General features: G+C 34.0%; 1 protein-coding gene across 12 annotated transcripts in view; it reads right to left on the reverse strand.

Annotated features, from left to right (window-relative positions):
- RALGAPA1 (Ral GTPase activating protein catalytic subunit alpha 1) overlaps nt 1-20630 on the reverse strand; it is a 207685-nt gene that overhangs the window by 132625 nt on the left and 54430 nt on the right. For 11 of the 12 annotated variants that reach the window (XR_008705596.1, XM_055556543.1, XM_055556538.1 and 8 more), the window contains exons 8-12: nt 18583-18721; nt 17370-17578; nt 15307-15546; nt 4627-4824; nt 2138-2275 (exon numbers count right to left, since the gene is read on the reverse strand). Coding sequence is in view for 11 of the 12 variants with exons in the window: in XM_055556543.1 (XP_055412518.1) it covers nt 2138-2275; nt 4627-4824; nt 15307-15546; nt 17370-17578; nt 18583-18721 (924 nt within the window). In the remaining variant the exon portion in view is untranslated. Of the gene's footprint in view, nt 1-2137; nt 2276-4626; nt 4825-14650; nt 14704-15306; nt 15547-17369; nt 17579-18582; nt 18722-20630 lie in introns of those variants that run through there. The other variant, XM_055556544.1, reaches the window with a different exon arrangement.

Below are 20630 nucleotides of genomic sequence, written 5' to 3' on the forward strand. Positions count from 1 at the left end.
GAAGGGGAAAAGCAGTGGGAGGTGCGTTGAGAAGCCAGAGCACATGAAGTAGAGTTTCTTATACTGCCAGTGGTGAGGTACAGGTTTTCCCCCGAGTCTTTTGCAGACCAATCCTATTGTAAAATACAATTTAAAAAAATGAATAGGATAAAGGAAATGAGAAAAAGACATGCAAAATACAAACCCAAACTTCTCATCAGAATCAAGGGATATTAAATGACTTAAGTTTCTAAACTTTCACTCTCAATTTTGTAACTACCTGTGGGCTGGCACTAGTCTGTGGACCACATACTTTGAGGAGCAATGATGTAAAGGCTTGACAGATCACTGGGAAAACTCTGATAATGAAAAGTCACCAGAGGCTTTGGAACAGAAAAATGACATGATCTGATTTATGGGATCCCTCTGGCTATCGGGTTGAGAATATACCAGGGTAATGGCAGGTGCAAGACCAGAAGCAAGAATAGTAATTAGAAATTTATTGCAATATTCCAGATGAAAGATTATTGAAGCTTGAACAAAAGAAGTAGTGTAGTGCTGAACAGTAGTCAGATTCTAAATAGATTCTGAAAGTTGACAGGATTTGTTGTCAAATTAGACATAGGGTATAAAAGAAACATGGGAAATAAGATGGCCTGAGCAACTGCAAAACAAGAGCTGCCATCAAATGAAATGAGAAAAACTGCAGGAAGACCATGTTTGTTGAACAAGATAAGTCAAGTTTTAGATACATCAAATTTAAGATGTCTATTAGATAGTCAAGTGAAGATGCCAACTTGGCATCTGAATATTTGAGTTCAAGACTCTTAAGAGTTCAGATAATAAGTCTCAGACTAGAAATAAAAAGTATAAGTTGCAGTGTATAGATGACACTTAGAGCCCTAAGAATGGGTAAGATCAATAAGACATCAGTAAGTTTACATAGAAAAGAGAGCCAAGAACTGGTTCCTGGGTACTTCAACATGAAAGTTCAGAAATATTTTGAAAAATCAGTAAAAAAAAAAAAAAAAAAAAAAAAAAAGGAAAAGAAAAGAAAAGAAAAAGAAAACAAAAACCTAAGAAGTAGCCAGTGAGTTAGGAGAAAATAGAAAAACAGGAGGGTATGATATCTGAAGGCCATCTGAAGAACGGTTTTAACAGGAATGATCTACTCTGTAAAATGCTGACAAATCTGGTAAAATTAGTACTGAAAAACTCCATGTGATTTAACAATGAAGAAGTCACATGTGGCCTTGACAAGAACAGTAAGATTTAAAATATGAATAAATACAATGAACTAAAAATCAGTAACAAAAAAAAAAATCCAAAAGGATAATGGAAAAACATTAATAGGCCATACATAAGAAAAGATACTCGGTAGTGATAAAGGAAAAGTAAATTAAAACAGGGAAACACAAACTAAAAAGAATAACATTTCATATACACAGGAGCAGTAAAAATTAAAATCTGACAATATAAGTTCTGAGGAAGAGACAAGGAAATAAGAACTTATAAGCATTCCTAAGGGAATGTAAAATATAATCATGCTGAAGAACAATTTGGCAATTAATAGTTAAGTAAAACTGATAACATACAAATGCTCCAACCCAGCAATTCTACTTATACATATATATCCTAGGGAAATTGTGCAACACGTACCCAAAAATACATGTATAAGAATGTTCAATGCAGCATTATCTGGAATACTGATAAACTGGAAACCATCTTAAAATACCAACTTAAAAAACCATCAACACATACACACAAAAACCATCAACTGAAAAATGATTAAGAAAAATGCAAAATAATCATAAATTATAATACCACAAAGTAGTTTTAAATGAATTAACTATGGCTATGTATCAACAAGAAATCTCAAAAACATAATGGATAATGTAAAAAGTTGCTGATGACAGTATACCATGACACAATTTATAAAAATTTTAAAACTGTATGGAAAAAAATGCAATGTTTATCAATACACATTATGATATTAAGGTTAAGGAAAAAACAACATTAATAGGGTATAACAGTAATTGATAAATGTGTGTGGTGGGTTCACTGTATTTAAAAAATTACACTGAAATACTGAAATATGTATTTGAAATAGTTAATGATTTTTATTTCATTTTATAAAAATAAACAAAAAGTGATCTACCTGCAAAACTGCCTGGGCACCAGCTCGTATGTTTTGTTCTATGGCTTCTTCAGAAGCATTATGAAGAAGATCTTGGTAGGTGCCATTTTTAGGCCAAGTGGAATTTCGAACATGATCAGCAACATTGGTCTCATTTTCCTGAAGCAAAATATCAAGTTAATACTTTATCAATTAAGAATGCTGTGATAAGTCAGTAAGTTCAAGAAGTAAACTGGAAAGTACTAGGTCCCTCTGTTAAACATCTCAAAATAGAAGATATCCTATTTGACTACAAACGTAACATATATGTACACTGTAAAAAAAAAGTTCTCATTGACAAAAATATAAGGAAAAAAAAATCATCCATCAGGACCAGTTAGAAATTGTATTATTTCAGATACGGAGACATTTTTCTACCTATCTAATGTATAAACCTCCCCTCTTACACTTACACACTCAAAATGGGACTGTTTTGGGCTTCCCTGGTGGTGCAGTGGTTAAGAATCCGCCTGCCAGTGCAGAGGACACAGGTTCCATCTCTGGTCTGGGATGATCCCACATGACGCAGAGCAACTAAGCCTGTGCACCACAATTTCTGAGCCCACAAGCTGTAACTGCTGAGCCAGTATGCCTAGAGTCTGTGCTCTGCGACAAGAAGCTGCTGAAATGAGAAGCCTGCACACCAAAAACAAAGAGTAGCCCCTGCCCTGACTTGCCACTAGAGAAAGTCCCAGCGCAGCCAAATAAGTAAATAAATAAATCTTAAAAAGAATGGGATCATATTATTTATAGCTTTGTAAAAGATAAATCCTCTTCTAAAGGAAATGCCAGAATCCAAATGACTTAAATAAAAGAAAACAGCTTCTATTTATCCTACTTAAGAAAAATAAAATTCCTGTTATCCAAAGATAGACGAATACTGACACTTCAAACCATTAATACTGCAGCTTTCTGCCAAAGTGTTGGCTGTCGAAAGTCCTGCTGATTAAGGAGTTCCCTCAGTTAAACAGAAATTTCACTCAATGTTGTTCTCTCTCTCTTTTTAAGTTTCTAATTTCTTTCTGCTTTTGGTCATTCAATAGTATCTAGTATCTTCATTTTTTTTTTTTTTTAGTATTCTGCCTAGAACTTACAATTTTAATATATGGAAGATTTAGTCTAATCAAACTATTGTTTCATTACCAGAAGCAGTATTGTAACTCAGCTTTGTGCGAGTAGCCAATACAATATATCATGGTCTAGTCTACACTGTTCTCTTAAGCTCCATACTTCTCCATCAGGTATCTTCTGAACAGTTCTTCCTGAATGACCCACAAGCACCTCAAACTCAAGACACTTACAAGTAAATTTATACAAGCATGTTCTCATTTCTACCAATCCGAATATAGCCTCCTTGGACATAATCACCACACTTGCACTTATTTTCACTCCTGTTCATGTGTGAATGGCAACTAACTTGGTTGCAAAAGAAAAAGCTTGGGACACCTTCTCATTCCTCACATATAATTAGTCATCAAAACTTGATTTCACCATCAAAGGAGCTCATAAATCTGTCTTCTCCCTTATATTTCCATTGCAACTGCCACTGTCCTCTATCAGGTGCCTATTATCTCCTCCTGGTACTTCCTAGCTAGTGTCCTTGCCTCCAGACAAGGACACTAGCTATCTTCCATTCTAAGCTTGGTATGAGCCTTCTGAGATTTGTAACTATCCATGCCATTTTTCTATTCATAATCTTTCCAGTGTCCAGAATGTAATCAAAGTCCATCATGACAGCATACAAGTTACTAAACAGGGTCTAGTTCTTGTCTATCTCACATTTCTTATCACTCTCAACCACCAACTCTTAGCTACAGCCAAATAAAAGTATTTTCAGTGTATGTACTACAGCAACCATTTTGATTTAGTCTCACTGTTTTGTTTTGACTGGGATGTGCAGCTTGCAGGATCTTACTTACCCAACCAAAGATGAATCTGGGCCCCAGCAGTGAAAGCACCACGTCCTAACCACTGGACCACCAGGGAATTCTCACCACAATTTAAAATATTATACCTTTTGTAATACCATCCAATTTTGATCTAGACAATGACTGAAAGAATCAGAATACAAGCTCTTTTAAAGTTGTGACATCAAAGAGCTTTGGGATAGAGTACTGAGATAACATATTATCTAAACTGTGAAATATAATTGACTGTTGAACAACATTGGGTAGAGGGCACCAACCCTTTCAGCAGTCAAACATCTGCATATAACTTATAGTTGGCTCTCAATATCCACAGTTTCTCCATTATCGACAGATTTAACCAACTATGGATTATGTGGTACTGTAATATTTACTATCAAAATAGATCTTCATATAAATGGACCCACATATTTTAAACTCACGTTGTTCAAGGATCAACTGTATACTGAAAAGTATCTTTACCTTCCCATCTATCCCATATCACCACACTTCTGTGAAAATCTTATCTATTACACTTATACTAAAATACATAAGTCTTATTTTCACCTCTTCTCTTTTTTCTCCTTCTTCCATTGAAATATCATGGTCTGTGACATTGTCAATGCATGGAAGGTCTGAAGAAGAGATCACAATTTCTTCAGGCTCTTGCATGAACAAAGGTTTTTCCTCTTGCTGGATCCATTCTTGATATACTTTTACCACTTTTCTCATAGCTGCTGCTTCACAAATTGGTAATAAAAATGCCTAGTGAAAAAAAGAGAGAATATAATGACACCTTTTACTTTACTGCAAACTACTAAAATATACATTTCTATCTTAATAAAATGTGAGATATAAATGATTCTTAAAGAGCTAAAGTAAAACAACTCATTGTCAAACAAACCCTTTTGTTTCCAAATAATCTGTAAATACATTAAGACAAATACTTTTTGGTAGGTGGATATGGATTTCCAACCCTAGGAGCAAAGATTTGTTTCAATAGTGCTATTTCAGAATGAACATATTCCCTGTAACTGTGCTCCTATAAGTTTAATGTAAATACAACTTTTCATAATAAATCACATTTTTGTAGATTAAAATAAATTTTGATAAAAAGATTTTAATTTTAAAAAATGACTCTAAAAAGCAATAAAAACACTATGTAACAAGGCAACTTAGCTTTTCACAACATATTGTTTAAAAAGGTAAGAGTTTTCTTCTGTCATTTTACACACTTAAAATTTTACAAGCTAAACAATATGGCAAAAATATTTAGAAAGTTTAAAGGAATACCTTACAGTTATCCTTTCCTTTCAGTGTTATCTTAAGTTCAAAGATAACATTTTCCTTAACACAAAAAATCATCACAGAAAAAAAAAAACCCTTTTATACAATTCATACTTATAAAGGAAGAAAAGCACTCAGTCTCACTACTCCAAGTTCTTCCCTTACAATATTTGTGCTTATGTGTTAACATTTTCATTGTATTTTTTTAATAAATAAAACTGGTATTCAACTTACTTGATTTTCTTTTGTATTTGTTTCATAATGATTATCTATGAATTTCAGCTGTAAAAATCACAAAACCTTTACCTAAAACATGATACTTTCTACTCTAGAATTATCTATGAATATTTAATAACAATCATGGGGTCAAAAGACTACTTTATCTGACTGAAACCAGCCAAGAAAATAATGATGAAAAGTTCATGTGTAATATCAATAGGGTATTTCATGTTGTTTGGTAATCCTTTTATTTCTTGCTATTATTGATTCCCTAGAAAACTGCATTACTTGCTACTTTCCTCCATCTAACAAACCCATTCCCAAATTCTCATTCTCATGTTCTGACAGTTTAATGGTCAATGGCATAATTTTGATCATCACTGCATGCTCTAAGACTATTTTACAACTGAAGCAACAGTTCAGACTTCCTTAAAAATATTAGAAGGAAAAAAAGAAAGCTCAATCTCTAAAAGTTCTATTCTCAAATACTGAAAAATTTACGTAAAAATTAGCATGAGAAGTCTCTGTATTTTCTGCTCCTTTTTGTTTTGAACCTAAAGAAAGAAGTCACTCAGTCGTGTCCGACCCTTGTAGCTGACCAGGCTCCTTGGTCCATGGGATTTTCCATACAAAAATACTGGAGTGGGTTGCCATTTCCTTCTCCAGGGGATCTTCCCGATCCAGGGATCAAACCCAGGTCTCCTGCATTGCAGGCAGACTCTTTACCATCTGAGCCACCAGGGAAGCCCTTGAACCTAACACTGTTCTATAAAAATAAAGCTTATTAATTTTAAAAATATTAGACCCAGAGCTACAATTTTCATTATTGCAAAAATTATCACACTATATTCCAAGTGGCTGGATGTATTTATTAAAGACAAGAGTGAATACATATCACATTTGTCCTTACAGGCCACCATACTGATTTTGCCTACACACTAAAGGATCTTGAAGAAAGATTGATCTTAGTCATGGCTAAAAATCTGATGCATAAAAACTAGAGGGTCATTTTATACATTTACAATGAAAAACAGCTGTCTCAGACCAGAACGTTCAAATCCATATGAGTGAGTGAAGTTGCTCAGTCGTGTCCAACTCTTTGCAACCCCATGGACGTATGTAGCCTACCAGGCTCCTCCGTCCATGGGGTTTTCCAGACAAGAATACTGGAGTGGGTTACCATTTCCTTCTCCAGGAGATCTTCCTGACCCAGGGACTGAACCCAGGTCTCCCACACTGTAGGCAGACGCTGTACCGTCTGAGCCACCAGGGAAGTCAAATCCATATATTGGCACCTTAATCTTTCTACAAAGAAGTACCACTCACAATCAGATACAATATCATATGTCAGGTATCCTGGGGAAAATTTCACTGTACACTTGTGAGAGAGCAAGAGTGAAAAAGGTTTTGACCTTATGAACCTCAAAAGGTTCTGGGGATTTCTCAGGAGCCCCAGGTTATACTTTGCCACCTACTGCCACCCATTTATATATTTTTAAATTACATATAAATAAATCTGTGGTGCTTTTAAAGGCTAAACTCTTTATGTGTTTTATTTAACTCACATCAAAGTACCTGTGGCTCCTCACTGCAGCCTCCAAGTACTAACAACATACAGCACAAAGAATGGGTTTATTTATAAAATAGAGTGTTATTATGCCTATTCTATACTGAACTGAAGGGATATGGAGAATAATTTTATCATTTCAAATAATCTGGGCATTTACGCTTTACAGTTGTACTTTTCTTTTAAAGACACATAACATTGTAGATACCCTCATCTGAGCTAGAACTCACAATCATTAAACTGGCCCTAAAAAAAATTAGTTCTAATGAGGTGGATGAAACTGGAACCTATTATACAGAGTGAAGTAAGCCAGAAAGAAAAACACCAATACAGTATACTAATGCATATATATGGAATTTAGAAAGATGGTAACAATAACCCTGTGTATGAGACAGCAAAAGAGACACTGATGTATAGATCAGTCCTATGGACTCTGTGGGAGAGGGAGAGGGTGGGGAGATTTGGGAGAATGGCATTGAAACATGTATAATATCATGTATGAAATGAGTCGCCAGTCCAGGTTCGATGCACAATACTGGATGTTTGGGGCTGGTGCACTGGGATGACCCAGAGTTGGGGTATGGGGAGGGAGGAGGGAGGAGGGTTCAGGATGGGAAGCACGGGTATACCTGTGGCAGATTCATTTTGATGTTTGGCAAAACTAATACAATATTGTAAAATTTAAAAATAAAATAAAAAAAAAAGAAGAAACATAAATGGAAAAAAAAAAAATTATCACCTATGTAACAAATTATCTTAAGACTTGGCTTCTAGAAATACATGTTAGCCCATAGCTAGCACTAACAAAGTGCCCAGCACTCAACAGTTACTGAGTTTCTTGATTAATTCACCAAATTTGATAATTCACTAAACAAATTCACCAAAATTTATTTGGTGCCTAACTCACTGCCAGGCACTATGGCTACAATGATGAATAAGATAAGTATTTATGGAGGGTAATAAGAAAGATCAAAATTAAACAAACATTAAAAAATTTCTAAAACTCAGGAGAGATACTATGAAGGTGAGTATAGTTTTCAAAAACATCATTAAAAAGAGGTCCTTATTGAGAACGTGTGTGTGTACATATGTACACATGTGTGTACACCTGCTTCTGGGTGGGCAGGTGAATGGGTGAGGGTGGTCATGTAAGACTTTTCTGGTGTACTCACATTTAAGCTATGATCTTAAAGGTTGAGTAGCCAGGCAAGAAGAGGAGGTGGGAAGGAAAGACAGGAAGGCTGAAGACAGGGAAACAGTTAAGTGTAACGGCTATGAGGATGAAATTATTTGAAAGACGAAAAGATAAGACATTTCTACTAAACTTACCTACAGAGGGACTTGTGCTCTAGCTGGGATTGCTAAGGGCAAAAATCATCATATGCCCATATACCTAATAATTAATGAAATATTTCTGTCTATACCACACTATGAAACATATGAGCCTTCAAATTAAAAAAGAAATTATTACACAGATTCTCCATTATGCAAACTTATCATCAGTATTAATCAAGTAAAAATAGCTTTTCTACTACAATCTAATCTTAGAAATTGATTCCTTTCAAAACATTAATGATTCATTGGAGTCACCATCCTAAAATCTATTTTTATTTAAGTTTTGCCTTAAAAACCACTTTTAAAAAGCAGCTGTTACAATAAAAATAACATCTCAGAGAACTTCAGTTTCCAGCAGTATTGTAAGAAAGATACCCTAGAATCTACTTGCACAGAACACCTAAAAGTTGTCACATAAAAAGTAATATGCCTTTTCAATGAATGGCTCAGCTTGTAAGGATATTCTGAGCCTAGAACAAAATGCAAGTATTGATCTAGAGGGGTGAGTAAGCAATGCAACAGGTGGGTGCTGCCTTGGACAGCCTTCAGAGCTTTGCTTTAATGCCCTCTGTGTGGACCGGAGAGACCATATAAACGTGAAACCAATCAAGGGTACATCCTCAAAATAATGGTGAGCTAGGAGAGGAAGAAAAAACTTGACTCCAGAGAAGAGTCAGTGAGGAAACTTGTCTGCTGACTTTGAGTAAGGAATACCAGTCTTCCCTGGAAACTCATATTCGCAGGCTGGCTATCACCTAACTTTGAATATTGCAAAGTGAGAAGAATCATAAGCAAAGAATTGTAATGTAAAGTAAACCAAGGTTGACAGGACTCCTGCATACCTGAGAGAAGCAAGTGCAAATCTTTTCTGGAGGAACACATGCTTCAACCCAGGTTTTAAAGTAATTTTCATAAGATTCCAAAGAAATGTAAGCTCTGAACATAAAAATCCAAACAAACAAATGAGAGTAAATAAACAAACAACAAACAAGGCCAGAACAGCAAAAACCTAAGTTACTAGAATTAATGGAATAAGGAATGTGAATATTTTAATATGTTTTAATATTAAGAAAGTGAAAATAGAACAAATAAGCCACTGGAAAAAAAATCACTATACAGATATTAAAAAACAACCAAATATTAACTTCTAGAAATTAAAATATAAATAGTATCATTAAAAACCCAATAAGGGGAATTCTATTTCCAAGAGTGTGATACTAGGTAAGCAATCGTACAACTGAAAAAAAAATGTAATACATTAAAAAAAAACTTTTATCTTCTTAAATGCACTGATGAGCCAAAAAGTAGGGAGAAATATTTGAAAATAAAAACTTACATGAGGTCCAAACTCAAGAGAGGTTTTAGGTGTAGCAATAAAGTGGTTTCATTTTGAGTGGAACCAATTACTCTGGATTTTATGGATCTATAGGGGCAAGGAAGAAAGAATGATAGGAAACTTCCAAAATTGGAATTCCAAAGGAATATATATCATCAGTGAAATGCCCGGCTGGATGAAGCATAAGCTGGAATCAAGATTGCTGGGAGAAACATCAATAACCTCATATATGCAGATGACACTACCCTTATGGTAGAAAGTAAAGGGGACCTATAAGAGTCTCTTGATGAAAGTGAAAGAGGAGAGTGAAAAAGCTGACTTAAAACTCAACATTCAAAAAATAAAGATCATGGCATCCAGTCCCATCACTTAAAACTGCTGCTACTAAGTCGCTTCAGTCATGTCCAACTGTGCAACCCCATAGACGGCAGCCCACCAGGCTCCCCCGTCCCTGGGATTCTCCAGGCAAGAACACTGGAGTGGGTTGCCATTTCCTTCTCCAGTGCATGCAAGTGAAAAGAGAAAGTGAAATCGCACAGTCACGTCCGACCCTCAGTGACTACCTGCAGCCCACCAGGCTCCTAGAGTAGCCTGTATTTGTTATACAGTATTGTGCAACTTACAGTTTTTTTCTGAATATTTCTTATTTTTCCCAAGCCCTGTTTCCCAGGACTTTGATCATTAAATATGTCTACCTTAAGGTTCCAAATACCTATGTCTATTATGAAAACATGTGGGGATAAATTCATTCTCTTTAATGTGACAAGCTACATTCTAAAAATGACCCCAAACCTGCTATATTGGTACAGGTTATGAAGTGTTATCTAAAGATCTGAGGGACGTTCAGGGGACAGACTCAGGCCTTAGAAAGGGGATTTTAAAGAATTTTAAATTCTCAAGAGAAACATTCTGGGAAGGGAAGAAGTGTTCTATAATCTAGGGCATGTTCCAGAGCCCTTGTTCTCATTAAAAGTCTACCCCTTTAAAAGTCTGCAAGGAAAACTGCCCATACATAGAGGCAAAGTAGTTAACAGACATCTCCTCAGAGACTGTAACCAAAAGCTAGCCTTAATACAGGTTTACACTTGTACGTTCATATTATCTGCCTGGCTTAAACTTCAAGAGTTTAGTTTAATGTGAGATTGAAGAGTTTCCTTGCATCTATCTATATGCAGTAAATGCATCTCCTCTCTGGAACAATCAACCTTTAACAAACCAAATCAAGAAAGAGTCGTAAGTAGCAAAAGTTCAGAATCAAAATTCTGATCACAAAATATGTCAAGAGAATATATAGCACCACGAGGAGGAACATTCAGAAACAAAATATGGCAGACTCAGACCTTTAAAGACTTCAGGAATATCAGGAGAATCAGTCAATAGAAAATAAAATATAATTAAAAAAAAAAAAAGTCAGATCAATACATAAAAAGTAAGGTATGAACTAGAGACCTAAAATTGACCAGACAGACTGGCCAACTTCCAGAAACAGTGTAATTAGAAAGAAAGTATCCAGAATGTAGCATGGAGAGACAAAGAGATTGAAAATATATATATGTGAGATTAGTAGATGTATAAAGTGGGAAGGTTTAACACATATCTTGAAATGCAAAAAAAAAAAAGTTCAGAGACAATATTTAAAGAGAGAATGATGGCTGGAAATTTTCCAGAACTGTAAAATTATACTAATCCATAAATACAGTATGCCCAAAGTATCCCCTGAAGAATAAAAGGAAATCTAGACCTGAACAGTGAAAAGTGAAAGTGGAAGTCACTCAGTGGTGTTCAACTCTTTGCAATCCCATGGACTATACAGTCCATGGAATTCTCCAGGCCAGAATACTGGAGGGGGTAGCCTTTCCCTTCTCCAGGGGCTCTTCTCAACCGAGGGATGAAACCCAGGTCTCCCACATTGCAGGTGGATTCTTTACTAACTGAGCCACATAGGAAGCCCAAGAATACTGGAGTGGGTAGCCTATCCATTCTCCAGTGGATCTTCCTGATTCAGGAATTGAACTGGAGTCTCCTACATTGCAGGAGCTATCAGGGAAGTCCCAAATATGGCATAGTAAAATACAAAATGCCAAATAGTTTAAAAAAAAAAAAAAAGGTATTAAAAGCCAGAGAAAGACAACTGACCTATAAAGTATCAACAGTTCAACTGCTGACTGACATGTCAACAGTAACATGGTAAACCAGCAAAGTGGGAAAGTATCTGAAATGTACTGGGTGAAAATAACTGTCAATCTAGAATTTTATATGCAGTGGAAAAAATATGTGGGCAAAATAAAGGCATTCTCAGAGCAAAACTTTTTAAGTGTTTGACATCCACTAAGCTTACTCCTTGAAAGGAAAGTTATGACCAACCTAGATAGCATATTCAAAAGCAGAGACATTACTTTGCCAACAAAGGTCTGTCTAGTCAAGGCTATGGTTTTTCCAGGGGTCATGTATGGATGTGAGAGTTGGACTATAAAGCAAGCTGAATGCCAAAAAATTGATGTTTTTGAACTGTGGTGTTGGAGAAGACTTTTGAGAGTCCCTTGGACTGCAAGAAGATCCAACCAGTCCATCCTAAAGGAGATCAGTCCTGGGTGTTCATTGGAAGGACTGATGCTGAAGCTGAAACTCCAACACTTTGGCCACCTCATGCAAAGAGTTGACTCGTTGGAAAAGACCCTGAAGCTCGGAGGGATTGGGGGCAGGAAGAGAAGGGGATGACAGAGGATGAGATGGCTGGATGGCATCACTGACTCGATGGACATAGGTTGGGTAAACTCCGGGAGTTGGTGTTGGAGAGGGAGGCCTGGCGTGCTGCAATTCATGGGGTCGCAGAGTAGGACACGACTGAGCGACTGAACTGAACTGAAGGTAAATTCTCAATGATGAATTTCAAGCAGAGCAAAGTAATTCTAAATGAAAGACCTGAAAAGGAAGAAATCATAATCAAAAGGAGTGATGAATAAAAAAAACTGTAAATCAACTGAACACACAGATAATAATGATACTGGAGTTAAATATATAAACATGCAAAATAGAACTGAATTATTTGTTAATAGCAATATATTATTTGGGGAGAAATCCGAATAATAGGGTTCTATTAACCTTGTATTGATTAGGAAGAGGGTAAAAAAACAATAACTTTACATTTGGAAAGTGAAGTATGTTTGTTAAAATTTAGATAGTTATCACTAAAGGAAAAGGAAAAGAAAAAACTTTCAAACCATGTGATAGGAAGGAGGATACAGAATGAAAAAACATCAATTAAAAAGAAAGTAAAAAATAAGAGGAATATAAAAAATACAGACATAAGAAAAATAAAAAGAACAAAATAAGATCATATCAATAAATCCAAACATATCAGTAATTATAATAAATATTCCATTAAAACACAAAGATTTTTTAAAATCTAACCATATTTACAAGACATATAAAATGTAATAAAAAGAACTTAAAATTAAAGAATTTAAAAAATATACATGAGGATAATTCTAATAAAAAGTGGTATTAATGTACTAAAAGTAGATAGACTATTATAGGTAGATTTTAAGCAAATTAAGTTTTCTTTTTTACTACAGATAATTTCTACAGATTAAGAGGTCCATATACAAAAAGTTTAACTCACCAAGAAGATATAAAATTATAAATATGTATGTACTTAATTATAAAGCTTCAAAATATACAAAGGAAAATTTATGGAACTACAAAGAAAAAAATAAGCAAATCACCATCAGAACAAAAGATTTTAATATACCCTTCTCCATAACTGTGAGGTAAAGCTGACCAAAATTTTAGGTAAGAATACAGAAAAGTTCACCAACACAATAATAATGCTTGATTTAATAAACTAAAAATCATGAACTTCATAGAAAAGAACACATTCTCTTCAAACACACAGGACATTTATGAGGACTGACTACATACTAATTACACAAATTATATCCTCTGACCAAAAAGAATCACATTAGAAATCTGTGAGAAAAAAGAAAACTAGAAAAATCTTATTTGTTTGGAAGATGGACACCTAAATAACTCACAGGTCAAAGCAGGTATTAACATGAAAATTAGAAAACATTTAGAAGTGAATAATACACATACAAAGTTTGTAGACTGTAGCTGAAACAGCATTAAGAGGTAAAACAGTCTCAAAAATGCTTATATGAAAAAAATGTGAGACTAATTAAATTAGCTAGCAAAAGAACCATCAAATAAAATCAAGAAAAGTAGAAAGAAATAACAAGGAGCAAAATTAACAAATGAGAAAATGAACATAAAACACAGAGGATCAACAAGGCCAAAAGTTCACTCTTTGCAAAGACTAATAAAACTGACAAATCTCTGCTAAGAATCATCAAGAAAAAACGAACAAGGAACAAATACTAACAGGAATGACAAGGAAAAACATGAATATAAATGCTCCAGAGATTTAAAAAGATTATAAGAGAATGCATTTAAAAACAAATGTAATGAAGAAATTCCTACAAAAACAGACATACTCAAACTGACTTAAGAACTAGAAAACCTTTATAGTTCTATAAGCTTTATATTTTCCCATAAGCAAAGTAGTCCACTCATACTTGTCAAATACTTTTCCCTTTGCACTTGTCATATATTCTGTCAACCCAAACCCTAAAGCTGGCAACTCACAGCCAAAGCTGGACAAAATGTTACAACTTGTTTGTTTACCTTAGACTGACAAAGCTAATGCTGCCTCATGCTTTCTTTTACATATCAACAAACATGTAGGAGATGAAAATCTGCTTTGCCTGGACAGCTCCCTGGCATGTGAAGACAGTGTAGCATAGAATAAAGAGCACTAACAGATTTTTAGTCCAGGATCTACCACTTACTTGCTGTGAGACTTGAATGATCCCCTTCAGCTACAAAACTCAATGATGTTTACCTGTAAAAGTTAAGTACCTTTGCTATTAAGAGCAAATGATTAGTTTTCAAAAGGTTTATTTTCCCATAAAATTTCTATGTAACTGAAAATGTGCACTTAGGAATTTTTAACTATCTTTATGTGAAATAGCTTTTATTATTTTCCCTTCCCTCTTCTTTATTTTATTCCCCAAACAATATATGCCTTAAGCAAATTTAATTTCAGAATGCCTTAGAAGACAAAACCGAGCCTCCACGTGGAGGATAAAGACACTCTGTATTCATAAATCATTTTTTATTAATTTTAGAGTGAAAGATAAATAACTTTACTATAACTTATTAATAAATTATAGGAAGAAAACTTTCAAACCATAAAGTGAGTCACTAAGAAAATTATTCTGGTAACAGAAGAAATATTGGGGGGATAATTATTAAACCAAAGTTATCATAAACTAAAAAAATAACTGAAAACATTCAAGGATTAGATGTAGTAAGTTATATAAACTAAATATGAACTTTAAAAAATTTTTTCATGAAGAATAAATTCTAAATAGCTAAAAGTCAGTATATTCAAAATTAAAGGCAAAAGTTTATATTACAAATTAAAAATATTGAGATATTTTACCTGACGAAATATCTCTGTGACAAAGTTTACATTACTTCTTTTAGAAGAAAAAACTCGGCGAACTATTTCAATGTCTGTGAGATGCTCTTCATCAATACTACAGAGACTAGAAGAGCTAGGTTCTCGCTCCGTGAGAGTGCTTGTGTTGGAATGAGACTGTTCAGGTTCTGTACTTCTATCTGTTTTATCAGCATTATCATTTTTGTTTTCTTCTCTGGATACCAAACTAGCAGCTGCTCTCTAAAATAAAAACAAAAGGGGGAGAATATCACGATCCTTTAACCCAATATTTTGTCTTCCAATAGCAAATACTGACAAAATTCAAAGCATTCCATAAGTAACTTATAGCATTGTTTAAAATCTACGAATAGATTTTAATTTCATTTAGAATCCATGCTAAATAATTAAATGGCAATGAAATAACTCAATATCTAAGTGACATAGTGATACTCACCAAATATCTACTCAATTAAGTTTTTCAGTGTGTTTGCAGCACAAACAAGTTATGATTAGACTGGGTAAAAGAATAATGTCAATGGAGTGAGCTTGATCTTCAATAACAAATACCTTAAAACTGGATTATTTATTGTCTTAAATATGTAAAGTCATCTCTATTTTATCATAAACAAAGATTATGCAAGCAAAAACTTCTTAAAAAAACCAAAGGAACAGAAAAAAATGACAGAAAAAGTAGAAATGAAGCTAACATAAAATATATATTAGAAAACTCTGCATTCTAATAACTTAACAATTTTTACCATGACTGAAGATGATGGCTAAATTTAGGGAAAAAGCAAAAGTCTTAAGGCAGTAATAAAGAAATTATTACCATGGTATGATGGGTAGCACTATACATGTCACTATACAGTGACATGATAATATACTTTCTGGTACATTATTCAATTTTTGGTCTCAGTTCTATCATCTATAAAATAAAAGGGTTTTAAGTATGTCAATGATCTCAAATATGCCTTCCCAACTAAAAAAAAAATCTTATTTTTAGTTTATTGAATTCTGGGATCAGAAAGAAAAGTTCTGCTTGAGAGTGTCTACATTCAAAAACTTTTTGTAGAGAACCTAGAACATAATGTTTTGGGGAAAACACATCACGTAATCTGCTACAGACAAAAAAAAGGCTAGAGGGAATATAAGTAAAATTTTCTGAATGTTAATGAACATACTTTATACCTCCACTTAACTTTTAAAGTACTTAAAAGAGGTTGTATAAAAAGCATACACATATAAAATATTTTTAAAATGAGGAAATATGAGAAAAGGAAAAATAAAAACACTGCAATAAAGACAATTTCAGGAAAAAAATGCACATTGAGAGGAGGGGCAAGTGAAAAAAGAGGGTAATGGTTTAAGTAAAAATACAGAATTTTAAATATTAGTCCTTCCACCGCATAGCTGTGTAACTTTACATCACATTTCTAGAGTCGGTGTTCCTGAAAAAAGGGGACATGACACGGTGACAGGACTTTAAAACAGTACTCTATGAATGGGATTTCCTCCCTGGTGGTTCAGTGGTTAAGAATCTGTCTCCTAACTCAGGGAACGTAAGTTTGGTCCTTGGTTGGGTAACTAAGATCCCATATGCTACGGAGCAACTACTGAGCCCGTGTGCTACAACTAAGACTTAAGGCAATCAAAATAAGTAACTAAATATTTAAAAAGTAAATAAAAAATAAATAGAACTATGAAGGTCATTTAATTGCAAGTTGTTTCCAACTGCAAGAATTTGCACAATTCAGAATATTTTTATTTGTACAATTGTTAATTTTACAACTGTAAAATTAACATGAAATAAAGAAATAAGCTGAGACTTATATATGACTGAAATTATCTTCTATACTTTACAACTTTACAAATTCCATTTTTCATTAAGAAAACTATTGTTTCTGTAATGCTTATTAAAATCTGGATTTACAAAATACATTTATAAAAAGAATGTAGTGTTATTATTTGTTTTAAATGGGTTCTACATCTAAGGAACTGAAATCAGTGGACAAATCCCTAAACCCATTTTTAACTTTAACAGGTTTGCTCTGGGTGTGTATTACCTGAATATTTTTGGGCAAGACTTCACCTTCCATCCCAGGAATATGAGGTCCTGTATGCGGCTTTGGCTCCAGCCAGAATGAAACCAGCCAACGAATGACAATAACACGAGCCTTAATGAAAGGCTCCTTTGTACAATAGATTGCCTCATTGGTTTCAGCATCCTTCTTTATCATGACATAATGTGGCTTTGGTCTCATCTGTGGGATATCTGCGCAGAATGAAACAAAAACCAAAATAGGAAAGGAATTATGCTTAGATAAATCTATGTTTTTAAATATTTCAGAAAACATGATAATATACTGATTTAAGAAATAGAATTAATACATTTTAAAATAATTTGCTAGATATTAGCATGGGAATCTAGAAGACTGAAACATATACAGCTGATATATGAAATGTGCAAAAATATCACTAAAAAAATAATTAAAAATGTTAAGAAATTTCCAGAGCCATTTAAAATTAATGAGAGCTCACTTCAATTAACTAGGTCTGAGACACATATTTTGATATCATACAAAGTATGAGAATTTTCATAGAAAAACTATTTTTAAAGCAAATATTGTTTTCAATGGTAAAGGTCTGCTACTCTAATTTAAGTCATTTCTACCAGCCTTAATGACTGTGCCTAAGCTTGTGAGCTGTCTAAACTTGGCAGAACTTAAAACAGAAACATCTTTGTGCAAAAAAGAGTTCTACATACAGGCTGTCAATGGCTTCTATACATGGCAGTGGTCTACTTCTAACCCAGGCTTTGTCCTTGAGGCTATAGCTTCAAGGTTCCAAAAGACATTTTGGCATAGTCACTAAATACTGGAACAAGATATGATCAAAATATATTCATATAGTTTTGAAAAAGACATACAAAACCAAACCTTTGAAGGACCTTTAAAAAGTTTTACAAAATAGTTTAAAGATGATACCAAACATTAGAATTAAGTTTAATTTGTGATCACCAATATTCCTGGTAGGCTAACTTCTCCAAGAGGTGATACCCAGAAATAAGTTTTTGATAAATCTCTTCACTCGGAATGAATATTCTACACTAATAAAATTGTACTTTCAGTATGACATTCAGTATGAATCATGGTATACTATCTCCAATTAATCAATACAAATTAAATGTGGCAAGTTTTCTGCAGATAATAAATGCTAAATTTCTATTGATGAATGTTTTACTATTATATATTTTAGAAAATTACAAAGATTACTTACCAAGTACAGGATGATATAAACTATTCTCCTTACAGATGTTTGGGAAAATATAAGGCAAATAATATTTCTTAAAATGTGAAAACAAAAATGAAAATCCTCTTTCTTGGTTTTCTTTGTTCTTCCACTCTAAACTTTTTACCTAAAAATAAACAAAAAATTAGAATCATTCTAGGAGGGAAAAAAAGAGGAAAAAAAAAAAATACTAGCTGTTAAAAACAAGCTTATAAGAGGCTACCTAAGCAATAAACTAAATTTAGACCACAAAGATAAAAAGCTAAATCTGTGTATGTACATATGTTTATATAAATAGAAAAACTTGTGCCATGCAAATACAATACACAGCTGACTCCTGAACAACCTGGGGGTTGAAGTGCCGATCCTCCCTGCACTTAAAAATTCATCTGTAACGTTGCGGTCAGCCCTCCATATTCACAGATTCAAGCAACAGTGGCTTGTGTAGTAGTGTAGATCATATATATTGAAAAATATCTGTGTATAAGAGGACCTATATTGTTCAAAGGTCAATGATATATGTTATCTTTCAAAAATTTTATAATGTGCTCTGGAAAACTGTCAAAGTTGACTTAAAACTCGGCTCTACTACTGACAAAGATGATAGTGTTCTTTCCTCTTTCTCCCTTCCTGAATAATTCAACCTAAAAGTCAAACAAAACAGGCATATGTGAGAGGGAAGAGTGGAAGGTATGAAAGAGTGTCAGTCAAATGCAGGCAATCAGAGCCTGACCACAAGAGGCATCCATGAAGGGAGTATAACAGAGGCAGTAGTTCAAGGGGGACTCAGAGTCTTACAAAGTATCCACGAAGTGTAGAGGGGAGTAAGCCAGAAGGAGCACAGTTGTGAAATAGAGGGTGTGAAAACTCCAGTAGGCTGAGGAAGATATCTAAATATGGAGACAATAAAGTGGACCTGAGTGGACCACAGTCAGAGACTATTGTACATTAACTTTAGAATGACTAAAACTATATAGACTGACCATATCAACTGATGGTGAGTATATGAAGCAATCTTATATACTTTCAAACATAGCTAGTGGAATATAAAAAGGTACAAGCACTTGGAAAAAAGTCAATATACACCTACCATACAATCTAGCTATTCCACTACTAGGTATTTACCCAAGGGGAAAAAAAGTCTGTATTCACACAAAGACTTATTTACCAATAATCATAGTAGTTTTATCTGTAATAACCCAAAACTAGAAACAATTCACCATACCATCAGTAGATGACTGGATAACAAATCATAGCATATCCATACACTGAAAAGTTACTCAGCAATAAAAAGAACCAAACTGTAGATACATACAATAATAAATATTTTTTAAATTATGCTGGTAAAAAAAAAAAAGCCAGACCAAAAATAGAAGAAAAACAGAGGTACAATATGATCCCATTTATATGAAAATTCAGAAGATGCAAACTACGGTGAAAGTAAATCAGATCAACAGTAGCCTGGGGAACAAGATGATGAAGCGTGGCAGGCAGGTACAGAAAGGTGGATTACTATGGCACCTGAGAATTTTTAGGGGTGACAGATACATTCATTATCTTGATTGCTGTGATGGTCTCGGGGGGGGGGGTTACATGTAATAAAATTCATCAAAATGTACTTTTCAAACATTACAGTTTACTGTATGTCAAATGTATCTCAATAAACCAGTAAAACAATTTAAAAAATTTACATGAAGTACAAAAGACATTTTAAAAATAAAAACTGGTAATACAGTATCAGTAACGACTCACTACAAAACACATACTATATATCATAGTTGGTTATTCTAAATACTATACACTAACTACTTAAGCCCCAAGCACCAAAATGGAATATGTATTATTTTTTTCTCTTTACTTGATGCACAGAGAGGTTAAGTACTTTACCAAAAGTCATACTATCAGTAAGATGCACAGTCAGGATTCAAACCCTGGCCATCTCATTCAGGGTGCAAATTAACTTCATAAGGTTTGTTTCTGAGACACAGGGAATTTTTGTGTTCAGAACAATTAAAAGAAATGTATATATGCTAAAA

This window comes from Bubalus kerabau, chromosome 19 (assembly GCF_029407905.1).
Source record: "Bubalus kerabau isolate K-KA32 ecotype Philippines breed swamp buffalo chromosome 19, PCC_UOA_SB_1v2, whole genome shotgun sequence".
Lineage (NCBI taxonomy): Eukaryota > Metazoa > Chordata > Mammalia > Artiodactyla > Bovidae > Bubalus > Bubalus kerabau.